General features: G+C 38.5%; 1 protein-coding gene across 7 annotated transcripts in view; it reads left to right on the top strand.

Moving 5' to 3' along the window:
- TC2N (tandem C2 domains, nuclear) overlaps positions 1 to 13,723 on the top strand; it is a 37,205-nt gene that overhangs the window by 12,161 nt on the left and 11,321 nt on the right. For 3 of the 7 annotated variants that reach the window (XM_084519733.1, XM_084519731.1, XM_084519736.1), the window contains exons 2-4: positions 5,556 to 5,692; positions 6,370 to 6,603; positions 10,254 to 10,418. In XM_084519733.1, the coding sequence (XP_084375859.1) occupies positions 5,626 to 5,692; positions 6,370 to 6,603; positions 10,254 to 10,418 (466 nt within the window). In that variant the 5' untranslated portion in view covers positions 5,556 to 5,625. The other 4 variants (XM_084519732.1, XM_084519734.1, XM_084519735.1 and 1 more) reach the window with 3 other exon arrangements.

Genomic DNA, 13,723 nt, shown 5'->3' with positions numbered 1-13,723 from the left:
GCCTCTTATCATGCACCCTGTAGGTGTGTGTTGACATGATGTTTTTTTCTTTTTTCTCCTCTCCTTTCAGACAACCTACTGCTGCCAAGGCTTCTGATGAATAGGAACAAAAGCTTGTGTCTGCTCACACATTCAGACCTATTTGAACTGCCTCTGTGTCCTATGTGGGCATTACAGATCAGACCTGCCTACAATCACAAAACAAATATAGGACTTTTTTTTAACTGTAAACTTTGGGAAGTGTATGCCCGTGCCATGCATCTGTGTAGGGGTGTGTGCGCGTTTGTGCCATCCACACTCATAGAGTAGTAAAATACTTGGGGGCAAATTTCTGGGAATCACTTAAGCTGTTTTACTAGTGTTCACTTTTCTCAAGATGCAGTGATCACAAGCTACCCCTCTTCAAACAAAGAGCCCTACTCAGTGTACAGCTCCCAGACGCTCTCCTCCAGCAACAAAACTGCTGAACAGCTGGCTCTGGAAGTTAAACCACGTGCAGTGCCTGTGCCATCAAAGAGAGCCCGTCTGACCTGCAGTAGAAGCAGCTTGTGCTGTGCTGCGTTTCTGTTAATCGTCTGGAGACCTGTGGTGGTGCTGTTATGCTCTGTAAAGGATTTTCATGATTGGAATTGACTGCATCTCCTGGGTCTGAAATGCAGACAGGCAAAGAGGTAAACGTGGTATTTGGCAGAGGTGTGAAACAGCAAGCTTGAGCTCGCTTTTTCCACAGGGAAGATCCTCAGCTGTTGTTCCTCTGGGGCTACTGGAGTTGTAGACACTTACATCATTCACAGATCTGTCCCAAATGCTTGATAACAACTGATCATCCCCGTTTCCGGATATTTTCTTTTACACCTCGTGCTTTGTGAGAACTTAGAGCTACTAGAAATATTGCTGTGACGTGTTTCTGGAACACAGATCTGAGAACGTGCTTTATATGTTTATGGCTGGCAATAAATCTCATAACGATTGAAACCTCTGGCTTAGCCAGCTTTCCCAGTTCAGGATCAGATATTTCACCTTTGTTTCTATTGCAAAATTTTAAGTGTGTTGTTACCTGACCAACTCCTGTGGAGCAGTACTATGACTAAATGCAGTAAAATATATCCGCAGCCTACAAACTTGCTGCAAAACACACTCCTTTGTCATGAGGCAGCTAAGACCTGACATTTTGAGACTGTTTTCAGCTTTTAATATTTAATATTGTGATCATCCGTTTTCTATCATGTTCTTTTTATTTAATGAGTTGTTGAAAATATTTACTTTCTTCTCCAAACATCTCTGTCTTGTAATCATTCTGGCGGCATCTGGAACTGAAGGCTTCGATACTCTGTTTATCTGATTTAGCTCATTCAAAATTTCTATCAGAGAAATCTGGAAATCATTAAGATAATTTATGTTCTCCATCTAAACCCATTAAAATAGTAGTGATTGTAATTCTCTGGACTCTGTATGTGTGTGGTTCGCCTTTAAACTTTGTTGGTTCCAGGATGTTCTAATAACCTTGGCTTTCCTTCTACATTAGTGGGGAAGGACTGTTGCTGAATTATATTTTATCATCTTACTTTGGCTTGATATTGGGGAAAGAGAAATGAAAAAGATTACTGAAATTGCTGAAGAACACCAAGAAAGAGAATTTGAGACAGTAATGAGATCCGGCTGCACTTCCTTCTGCTGCAAGTGATTTGATTTCTCTACTTTTTTATTGTCTGAAAATCAGCGATAATTTTTCTTTTCCTCCTGTCCTTTTCTCGCTGTAGTATCTCCAAAGTGGCAGATGTCTTTAAAGTAATCACATTGCCTAACAGAAACTGACCCCAAGATTTAGAGAGAGGATCAAGGAGTCCCAGCTCCTTGTTAACGTGTGTTGTTGGGGTGTCAGTACTGCTCTGGAATTCAGTAGTGTACCAAACAAAGGTCTCCCTGCAGTTCTGGTTTATTTGGTAAATCTGTTCCCAGACAGATGTGTGTTAGTACGGCCTTTTAACAACTCTTAAATGATATATTGAAGATCTTGGAGGAGTGGACACCAGCAACAGGTCCTGGCATATGGGTGAAGTTTAACCTTTGATAGAGGTACCTGCTTATGTCAAGATCAGTAAGTACTTGTTTAGTTTTCTACAAGGTTGTTTGTTCATTTAAAGTTAATAAAATATAAAACAGAACCTGATAAATTTATGTCTCACATGATTAAGACAAAACCTTTTACATGCACTGGAAATATTTGCCTATTCATAGGCATTATGTAAAATATAGATACAATAAAATAAATGAACTGAAGAAAAAAAAAAAACATTTATCTCTGTAGCTAAATTATGTGGATATTTTTTTAAAAACATTTTAATTTAAATTTTTTTTTTATGAACAAAGTGAGGTGCTCTAAGCATCATGAGGGAAGCCTGTGCTAAAATGATCTGTTCCTCGATAAATGCCGGCCATGCTGTAAGTGTAGGAACACAAGTGCAAATTTCATGACTGGCTTTTAAACCATTATATTTTTTTAAAGGGCAGTAAAGCCTAAATGTCATTCCAGTTTCTTACTGCTTGAACTTACTTTTCAAAATGCAGTATTTAAGCTCAAACTGAATTGGAATCTCTAAAATTTGTGTCTATGTACTTTGCTGTTAGCTACTGATTATGCCCTGCCTACAAAACAATCTGGAAATAGATTGTTGGAAATAGAAATTGGAGTGTACTCTTCTGTAGAAGAGGCAGTGACGAATTGCTTTTATGTTTGCCTGCAGATAGAAAGAAATGTATGAATGTTTCCTTATCTATAAAATGGGGGGTGGGGAGTGGATTATGGTCTAAGAATATTATAGTCTGCATAGTCTTACTGTGAAAAATGTGGCCTTTCTCATGTTAGGAGTGCAAAAGATACAGAATTGTGTTATTACTGTTAGATCATCAACACCAATATATAGCCTTTCTTTCGAATGAAGGCACTCAACCTAGTGATGGAAAGGCAACTGCTTGTAAATGGTGATTTGTATTTATTTACTGACTCACGTTTATGGCTCCAGCTAAGAAATTCAGGGGAAAGAAATTACTACCATAAACTGAATTTTCTCTGATGCGGAAAAACTAATTTTTCCACTTCATGTAGCTGGAAAGCTGAGTGGTTACTAACATTTTGGTTCCTTCACTACCAGTACTGAATAAATTCAATCTGGACACTTTGAGATAAAAGATTGTTTTGCCTGAGCAAACTGCCACTGACACTTAGATACCATTGTTGCAAAGCTGAGAGCAAACGAAGCAGCTGTTTCAGCCCAGTTTAAACATGGTGAACAAGAGGAAAGCATATTAACTCCAGCTGTGCACTGATAACAGCTGGGAAGGAAAATCACTGTATGGGAACCTTAAAGTAAACTTTGAATTGTAGCACACTTGGCTATCATGAGTACACTTCAGAGGGTGGAGGAGAGGTGAAAATTTTGTCCTTGGAAGTGTGGAGAATTTTATGAGAAATTCTTGTGCCTCCCTTTGTGTAAAGGTGCAGCAGGTTCTGTGCTTGGGCGGTATCATCTCCCCAAATTTGCAATATGAATCACATCCTTAAACTCGTGGGCAGTTTTGAGATCAGTGCAAGTTTTTAGAGGGGGATTCTGTGCAGAGTAATGGTGTCCCTTTCTGACCAGATAGCAGTGCAATAGCCTGCTTTAAGAAGTATTTCGGGGTATTTTTAAGCTCTGTAAGCTCCTCAGTGGCATTCTATTTTCCAGAATAATATTTACCAGTCTTCTTCAGGCTACTTCAAAGGTTTTTCTGTACAGTCCACTTGCATCTTGTTCATTTCGGTCTATTGGGCATAAAGAGCAGAATAAAATTATAGGAAGTAATTAATGTCAGTAGTAAAAATAGCAACAATTCTCAGAATTTGCATTAAACCAAAAACTCCCTTTGGTCCTTGCTGCAGTAGAATAATGATTTACTTAAGCTTGGGTCTAATGGGAATTTTAAAAGCTTCCTTCTAATCAGTATTCTGTGAAAGCTCATAATTAAGAATAATTCTGGAACAGTTATATAGTTGGAATAACAAACCTTCATTATATTTCACACTCATATTTTAAAGATGAGAAGTTAATTCAAGCCTTCTACACGAACCCATATGCTCTCGTGACCTTGCAAAGCCCACAACTTAAAATATAAGTAGCAATTCTGAGAGTACTGAAGCGTGCAAAAGATTGGGTCAGTAAGGACGTGTTGTATTTGGTCGTTATTTGCACGTTGACACATCTGTTGGTAACACTCAGTTGCACCTACGCATGGAAACAAGTAATGTTAAGAGAAGAAAGCACGTTTTTTAAGTTAGATAAGGTGTCTAATATTTCTATTTGGCATCCAAATTAATTTGTGGGAGTTGGGGAGTAGTGTAAGAAAAGGTTTTGGTTGATAGTTGAGATATTGATGTTATTTCTCTTATCGGTATTTGTGTGGTTCCCTGGCTGTCTTTGAACACCCATACAAACAAAAGGACTGTGCTGTTCAAACTGCAGATGGGAATAGCTTCTGGCTGGAGCATGGAAACTTCCGGCAGTTTCCTGTGACTGAGATAACCAAGCAAACCTGTCCATTTCTGTGCAATTGTCACACTCTTTCTGCACTATCCCCCTTTCTCCCACTTGCCATCTTTCCCATCCCTCCAACTTCTGTTCATGTTCTGTTTGGTGTCTTCTGCTAACCTCCAAGGAGCTGGAATCATGTCTTGGGTATTCTGTGCAAAGAACCGTGTGTACTTTAGGTACATGTAAAAGGGCTAGACTTAGGCGGCTAAAGTTTTGGACAGGAGGCAACACAGCTGTCTGTGTCCCTGTGAAAAGAGAACATAAGCGTATAAATAAAGACATTTAAATGAGGCCAGTTAGTATTGTCATAAAGTTATTTTAATGTTAACCAGCTGTTATAGACTAGATCTCGCTCTTCAGTAGATTGCATGCCTCTTGGTTTGCTGGAAGCCAGTGCTCTCTATTTCTGTGCGCATAGCAGACAATTATATAATAAAACAGGTCTTTGGTTTCATGTGCATGCAATTATGAGAAAGCAGTAGTTCCTCAAAGAAGGCAATTTTGGCATCATTCTTAAAGACTGTGTTCAAATGTAAAATATGGAGTATGTAGAGTCAAAAATGTAAATGGCTATGTATGTTAACATTCTGCATGACTAAAAGAGAATAGGAGAAACATGACCAAGGGAAATGTCTTACAAATGACTTGCCAAAGCATATCAAAGCAGATGTAGAGCTGAGTAAATTGCAAAGCCCAGTGACACACAAATATGAGGAGAATTTTAGTGTTCCTGAAAGAAGGGTACCTATTTGAGTGGGTCACTGAAAGAACTGTCATACTGTATGTTAAAATGAGTTTCTCTTTCCCTGTGCCTTTATATAAACTAATAATTGTCTCAGTAAGAGAAATCTAACGGCTCTGATCCATTTGTGACTGACATAACTGTCATTGTCCCAGGGACTGAATCCAATTAACAATCACATATTTAATAACATAGTATTGCGTTTTAATTTCAAGTATTGTAATCTAATATGGTTGCTTTTATAGTGTTTTTCAGGTTTGATAGCTATGGTGGATCTTTGATTGTGGTTTCTTCTGAGTTGCGACACTGAAAACAATGGCGAAAGAATACATAAAGAACTGCTGTAAATGGTGCTTCTATGCAGAAAAAGAAAAAAATGATTGTGAGTTCCGACATAATCACATTGACTAAGGGTCTGGTTATTCTGTATTCATTAATGTTGAGGCTTCCCATTAATAAAATTATTTTGTCACTCCTGATAAACTTGAATTCTTTGACAACATCCAAAAGTCATTCCATACCTCCACTTGGAGATTGGACACATACTTGTTAGTGTTATGAACTTGAACTGAAGAATAACACTTATCTCAAGTCTGCTCCTTGCAGCCTGAAATGCTGTCCAAAAAGCCAGCTTTTTTACCTAAGGTTGTGTGAAGGTCTTGTATCTCTCAAGCTCTCTAAAAGTGAATACTTTTTTTTTTTTTTTTTTTTTTTTCTTTTTAACTGCCTGCAGATTTGCTGTCAGGATTTTCTTTGGTGGCTTAGTTGTTTGCCAAACTGTTCTATACAAGTGTATAGAGTGCCTCCTCTAAAAATTTACTAAGAGCAAGGCAGCTATAAATACACAAGCTTGGGCAATGAAGTTTATATTAGTACAGGTATCATAAGAATGAATATCTTTTCCAAGTGCTAGTCCTGAATGCTAGTAAAACTGAATGCTAGCAGCAGTTAAGTAATGTATCAAGCACAGATTCTATTAAATAAAAGAGATCTGTTCACAGTATTTTCAAAATTTAACGCATATGTGTACTGTCTGTTTCTCTTGCTCTTTATTTTTAGCAGTTTCCGTGGTACGGGAATCTGAAGCAGTAGCTGCAAGAAAGCCAACTATTGTAGAGCAACCTCCATTGTCTTCTGTGTCAGTGAAGCGGCAAGTTGGCTGTTCAGAGGATTATCTGCTTTCTAAACTGCCCCTGGATGGTCAGGAGGTACCATTTGTGGTCCCCCCATTCAAACTGGCTTATGTACAGCCCAAAAATCTTCCTAGTACCTCACATGCTGGAGGGGTTCAAGGTAAAATATAAAAAGTATTGCTAAAATAGTATGAGTTTCTGTGGGGGAAACCTGAATAAAAAATACTGTACTTCATTAGGTATGTTAACCAGTGTCACTTTCTAGCCAAAGCCTGAGAAACTTTTTTTTTTTGTGAGAGAAATTTCTTACTTTGTGCATTGTAACACAATGGTATCTCCCTCACTATGTATTAACTAAATTTGCTATTCAGTTTATAGAGATTTGGAGGAGGAGTATGTCTTTTTTTTTTAATTTAGTCTGTCATAGGACTCCAAAATAGTTGTTTAGTATCTGCTACTCCTTGAAAGTTGTCAAGTATTTCTACTGAAAACCTATGTTTGCAAAACTTTTCTAGAAGCCTGGTCTTGTGGCTTTTCCCTCTGGACATTCAGAGAGCTTTTGGGAAGGATGTTACCCCAGTGATCTTTGTGATCTTGCATGAATGAAATGGAAAGGGGGGATTGCACACTAGTGCTCATACTCAAAGTATTGGAAGATATTGAAGAAAGCCAAAGGTCTGTGAAAGAATATATGGAGGCAAGAAAAGACCTAACACATCACCATTATCCAGGTCACTTAAGGAAGGAAGGAGGGTAGTCTTTTGCATTTAATGTACTGATAATGTTTTAGCATACTAACACATCTTCCTTTTAAAATTTCATGAACAGGAAGCATATGCTACTACATGGAGGAAAGTGTGTTTTGTTTTTGTTTTTGTTTGTTTGTTTTTGTTTTTCTTTTTTGTATTTTTTTTTCTATTTCCTGTTCTTTTTGTTACTCTTTGGGTGCCCGGGGGTCAGGTCTCAGCAGTATATGGGTTGCATATGATGATAGTTTGCTTCACAACAGTCTTATACTTCAACCTCTGTCAGTCCCATGCTCACGCAGCTGAAATGACACGCATGCAATTTAGGCACAGTGGCATTTTAAAAGAATGGGAGCATGGCCCAGTAACACGAGTTAGAGGGCACGTGCTACCGCTAGAGATGATGAGGACTTAAGGTCTTCTCCAGAGATGTGTAGATTTAGATAAGGGAAAATTTTGATACGAGGGCATAACTGAACAGTTGCTTTCTCTAGAGCTGTTTTGCCTCACGGACATGATGAGCTGATAATGTTTTTAGTCTCATGTGACTGGATTTCTTTTCTGAGAGTGGGAACTTCAGTAACTGAAAAAAATCAGCCACATGTTGCATAATAACTAATGCAGTGCTGCCTTTTTCTGTTTGTGTGGTTTTACTCCCATCATTCTCCCTTCTGTGTAGGTCTTTGCTGTTGCTTCATGTCCCTTGCTTCTCTCCTGGTACCAAACTTTCGCGTCTTCCTCACCCACCCCTGCTAATAACACTAGCATAAGGGCCAAGCTAATCAGTATCGCAGAGCTGATGGGTATAGATTGGCCATTCTGTGCCCAGTCTCTCAGTGGGTTTTATTCATGATGCCCACCTCACCAGACACAAACAGGCAGCAGCCTAATGGTTGGAGTTGGAAAATATGAGGCCCTCCTTGTCTCTGAGCCTGACCTGCTTTAGGTTTTCCCACAGATGGCCAGCAGAAAGCAATCCTGATGTGTGGAGTTGCTCTCTGCCACCCACCTGGCAGAGCCAGGCTGCTGTCCCAAAGGATTGCTTGTTGTATATGTTCTTCAGTAGCTAGATCTTGTAAAGAGTACTTGGAGAAGGTGTGGGAATGCAGGACATGCTCCTGGTAAATCATCTTTTTTACAGAATCTGGGTTCATATTTTGTCTTGCTTGATCTTACCCCATCCTTAAGATTCTACAGATGAGTTCATAAGGGGACCAGGGCTCTCCAGAGGGAAGGGAGAAGGAAGATGTGTTTAACAACCTTTAGATAAATGTTTGCTTTATTCTTGCTGTTCTACAAAATCTTATCAGTCAATGACTTATAAACCAGTGAGTTGGCTTCATTGGGAATTATGCTACATCATCATTTCTGAAGGACTTAGTGAACAGAGTGGCCCTTTAGGCTATAAAGCCAAAGATCTTCTGGCAGGATGACCTGGCTGTTCATAATTGTCCCTCTTGAGCAAATACTTTAAATTCTTGAATAAATATTTGAAAAGTGGATCTTATGTCAAGTAGGCAGCTTCCACTTCTTTTTAAAAAGTAAGTATTTATATTTGGAAAGTACAGTTTTTAAGCCTCATTAAAGTTGTGTTTAAATTGCAAAGTTTACGTTTAGGAAGATTTACTAAATACAGAGAAGTGTGCTGTCATTCCTTCTTTACAATAAGCAAAGCACCAACATATTCAAAAAAATAAATAAAAATAAAAAATAAAACTACTAGAGTATTTGTTTCTTAGACTGTTGTTAAATATCTGTAGAAGTCCAAGTTCTTCCCTTATTCCACTCCATTTTCTGTGCATGTCTGACTATTTTCCTTTATTGAAATGGGACATGCTCAGTGTTAGCTCTTGGCATTCCTCCTTAAAATAGTTAAGTTCTGGCAGCCCTTCTCAGTATTCACTGTGGCATGTCTCATGCTCTCGCAGAAGTAAGCTAGCAGAAGGGAGTGTGCTCCTGGGCTGGAACATTGAATTTTCCGTCACCTGTTGTGCAGCAAAACTTCACAGCCTCCCTTCTAGCGTTCACCTTCATATGGGTTCTGCTGGAGCCCATTATACTTGAATTCTTGCCTTATCATCTCTCATATCCCATCTCACTGTTCAAGTTATTCTATTTTACTTACTCTGCTACCACCTGGAGGAAAGGATTTTATAGCATTAATGTTTGCCCCTTATGGTGTAACACGTGCAGAATTGAAGGCACTTGGTAATGGAGTAATGAGCTATTTCACAGGTAGGCTGAAATCCAGAGAGGTGACGTGAAGGAAGCAAATGTCAGAGCTTGGCAGATTCCAGGTCACCCCATCCACTTCTTTACTCGACTGTTATTGCAAGGCTTCTTTTCACTCCAGACAAACAAAATGAAGCACTACAGTGGTGTTCTTTGCTGTTCTGCTGACCAAGGAGTGCATGTCTTGTCTGAAATAATTATAAATAAAGGAAAGAAAAGTAGGGCAGCTGTGCCGTAATGGACTGAGTAAACGGCTGGGATTCAAGCATTCTTAAATCTGTCTTCTTGTGTCTCAGCCAACAATTCAAGTCATTTTGGACCAGTAATTTTACCACTGACACGCTTCCTATGGAAATTGGATCACAAGGAGATTGCAGTTGCAAGTTGCATTATCTTTTATGCAAGACCCTCCTAAAGGACTGTGGGCCCATTAGCCAACTAGAAATACCCTAGGGGATTGTAGCCAAATAAGTCAGAGGTTTTCTCTATGCATGCCCCTACTTTTCTGGTGAATTTCCATCTTGGTCTTTGTCTTTAGAGCTTTCTGTATTTTAACTGGTTAGGTATCTATCATGGAACACTTCAAGACAGGGTATGCATAGATTATGGCCAATTTCATTCCAATATTTCCTAGCATGCTGTTGAAATCTGACATAATATGTGTCTGTTTTCTTTTCTTTTTTGTATGTTTTTTTTTTTTCCCTTTCATTGAAGCAGATAATAATGAAATATTTTGTCCTTTGCCCTGAAGGCACTCAGCCTGCCTTATGAAAACAAGCAGCATGTGTTATGTCTGGAACTCTTGTATCTGATGTTTACTTGTGCTCCACAGAATCTGCCAGAGCTTCATTTGGTGATCGGAAAGCAGAACTGCGCAGCATGTACCAATGGCCCCAGTATGATGTGTACAACCCATTCTATTTGGAGCAGCATGTTTCACCAGATCTGATTAGGCGTTTCCAAGCAAAATCAGATAATAGGAAATTATATGGATCAGGTGAGAAGAACTGCACTCTTACTTTTCTGTCTTCCTCCAGTTCACACTGTGCATAGGTAAGAGAAAAAGTCATTAGACTACAGAATACATGTTTGACTGTAGCAGTTCTCAAACTAGTCTGTATACTATAGACAGTTCCTGGTTAGTGAGTTGATCTGTGGAGCGGACTTTACTTGATTTCCAGCTGTGCTGTTACCTTCTGTCATTTGGGGGTTTAATAAGGCTTGTATGCGTCACACAACAGTAGGCATATTGGCAAAGTGAACTAGTGTAGCTGCATTTAATCCAAAACACGATGTAGTACCAAGAGTCTAGCTACCAGTAAAAGGAGTAGAGTATTTGAGGGAGAAGGAACAAGGAAATCAAGTAGTATGTTGAGTGGAAGAGTACCTGAGGAATATATATATGGAGAGGGAGACAAGTGCTAAATAAACATTCAGGAGCAGATTATGAGAATAGGAACAAAATGGGAAGTGATGCTGTATGCCAGCTTTTATGTACTTTGCTTTTGAAGGTGTAGAAATGTCACCAGTTCTTACTGTGTAAGTATGTTTAATAACAGGGGAGGGCTGTGAGATACGATCAGTAAAAGTTTAGATACAAAGTGTTTGGCTACCTAGGTAAAACTTCTGTACCATTCATTGGTTTATGTATCTTGTATAATGCATGCTGTTTACAGTAAAGTAGATGACTAAGTGTTGCGTGCTGTAAGTGATTGCTAAGGTAAATCCATTCAGAAAACTCACGCTCGAAGAAATGTACACACATCTCCATCAGATAGGAAGCTGGCAACAGCATGCATTTTTAAAGACGTGTTTTTTAGAAAGGTACAGCATGCTTCTTTTACAGCTGGGAAAAATGTCTCAGTCAGTGTCCTGTTTTAAAATTAATTTTGAATCACCATAGAAACTAAATGAAAAGACTAGTCCATATATATATTATTTTAAGAGGAGAACAAAACACATGTATAATTTAAGCACACATATGGTTTTGCTAGGCTTTGCAAGCACCTGTGGGAGCCAAATGGTTTCATAAAATTGTCTTGAACATCTTCCCTTCAGTTCATCATCTCTTTCTCCGTTTTTCTTCAAGCCAAGTAAACACTTCACTAGTTCTTGTCTTGGTAAGCTCAAACACAAGAAAGGTCACTAAAGTATGTCTAGAGTACAGTTATAATATGCCTTCTTCCTCCAGAGTTTTTTAACAGCTGTTTCAAAAACTAGATTATTTTCTTCGTGTGTATCTGTAGACTCTAGACAAAACGTATCTTGTTGCACTAAATGTTGTGATACTTTTCATTTGAATTCACTTAAAACTACAGAATGTGTTTATTTGGAAAGTATGAAGTGAAGTCTCTGAATTTTCATGTGATGTCCCCCATCTTCATCTTAACAAATAACTGAAAAATATGAAAAATTAATATTCTTCCAAAGTTGTAATAATTTTTGTAAGCAAAAATGATTATTTTTTTCTGCTGCTTTATATTTTACAGACAGCTTTCTCAGTGTAAAAGCTATTATTTTTTTTCCATTAAAACTTACGTTTTTGAAAAAAGCAACATCTCTCCTTCTTGTCCCTGTGTTCTCCCTAAGGTTCTTCAAAAACTTTAACCAGCTTTACCAGGAACACACAGAAAATTATGCTGTTTTTAAAGCATTTCAGTGATTTATAACCTTGTCATGGTTTAACCTGACAAGCAGCTAAGTACCACATAACTGTTTGCCCACGTGGAATGGGGGAGAGAATTGTAAAAGGTAAAAGAGGGAGAGCTTGTAGGTTGAGATAAGGACAGTTTAATAATAAATAAATAAATAGGAAAAAAATTTTTTTAAAAGTAATGCACAATGCAATAATGCAATTGCTCACCACCAGCCAACCAATGCCCAGCCAGTCCCTGAGAAACAGTGGTCCCCTCCCAGACAACTCAGAATCATAGAATGGCTCGGGTTGGAAGGGACCTTAAAGATCACCAAGTTCCAGCCCCCCTGTCATGGGCAGGGACACCACCCACTAGATCAGGTTGCTCAGGGCCTCATCCAACCTGGCCTTGAAAAGTTGTTCTCCATCTTTTTCATAAGCCCCCTTTAAGAACTGAAAAGCTGCAGTAAGGCCACCCCCAAACCTTCTCTTCTTCAGGCTAAACAGCCCCAGCTCTCTCAGCTTTTCTTCATAAGAGAGGTTCTCTAGCCCTCTGATCGACTTTGTGGCTGTCCTCATTTGTGACCCTCAGCCTCCTCACTGACAGGGCAGTGTGAGATGCAGAAAAGTCAAGCAACACTTGCACAAACAATAACTAAACCATCATTGTTTTATCAGCATCATTTTCATCTTAAATCCAAAACACAGCACAGTACCAGGTACAATGAGGAGAATTAGCACTATCCCAGCCAAAATGAGGACAAATATGTAGCCTTCAGTGAAGGAATAAAGAACTCTGTATCTGTTTTTCAGTAGTTTGTGAAATTCACAAGTTTTAAATATGGAATTAATTTCCATAGCCATTATCAATTTCAAAGCAAGTATGGGGTTGGTCTTTCCTATCTGATCCCCTTTTAGCAAACAAGGTTTTTAGATCTGCTTGATATTATAATGCTATTTCTACACCAGGCTCTGTGAACAACTCAGTAAGCCCTGTTGTGTAATATGCAAGGGAAAATTTGGAACGCACACCAGACATACCAACCTTCATTATATTTCCCCACAGTAACACTGCTGCTTTCCTTTCCCTCCCATGGCTGTAAAAACTTTTTATACCTTTTGTTCTCTTTTTCTTCCTTCAGAAAAAAATTATTCTGTATTACATCTCACAATAAGCATAATTGGTTATTTCTTCTGATGGCAATAAAAATAAAATAAATTTTCAGTAACCAGTGAGGTGATGTAATTCTATTAAAGTATGATCAATGAGTTGTAATGGAGGTCTTCTCAAATACCAAACCACAACAAAAAACAAAGCATCACATTGTATGGTCCTTTAAGTTAAACTATACTGCTTTCATTCATTTCAGTGTTGGGAAACCTCTGTAAAAAACTCTCAAACACTAATAGAGTCAGCAAAGATTCCTTAAACACTGGTGTTATTTTAGCTCTCATTTTCTACTGTTGCTGTATAACATGCATAGGCGATGTGCTTTAGCTCCATATTGCTTTGTGGTCAAAATAAAATTGATAAGATATACTTAACTACATCCAACTATGGGGGAAACTGCCATGTTTTTGTCACTGGGATCTTTACTGTAGAAAAAAAAAAAAAAGGATACTAGGCTAAACCAGAGTTCTGGATGAGTTAATTATAGACGAGGCTT

The sequence above is a fragment of the Aythya ferina genome, assembly GCF_964211825.1.
Source record: "Aythya ferina genome assembly, chromosome: 5".
Lineage (NCBI taxonomy): Eukaryota > Metazoa > Chordata > Aves > Anseriformes > Anatidae > Aythya > Aythya ferina.
Note: the sequence above shows the minus strand (reverse complement) of the source record. Positions and strands in the feature narration are given on the sequence as shown.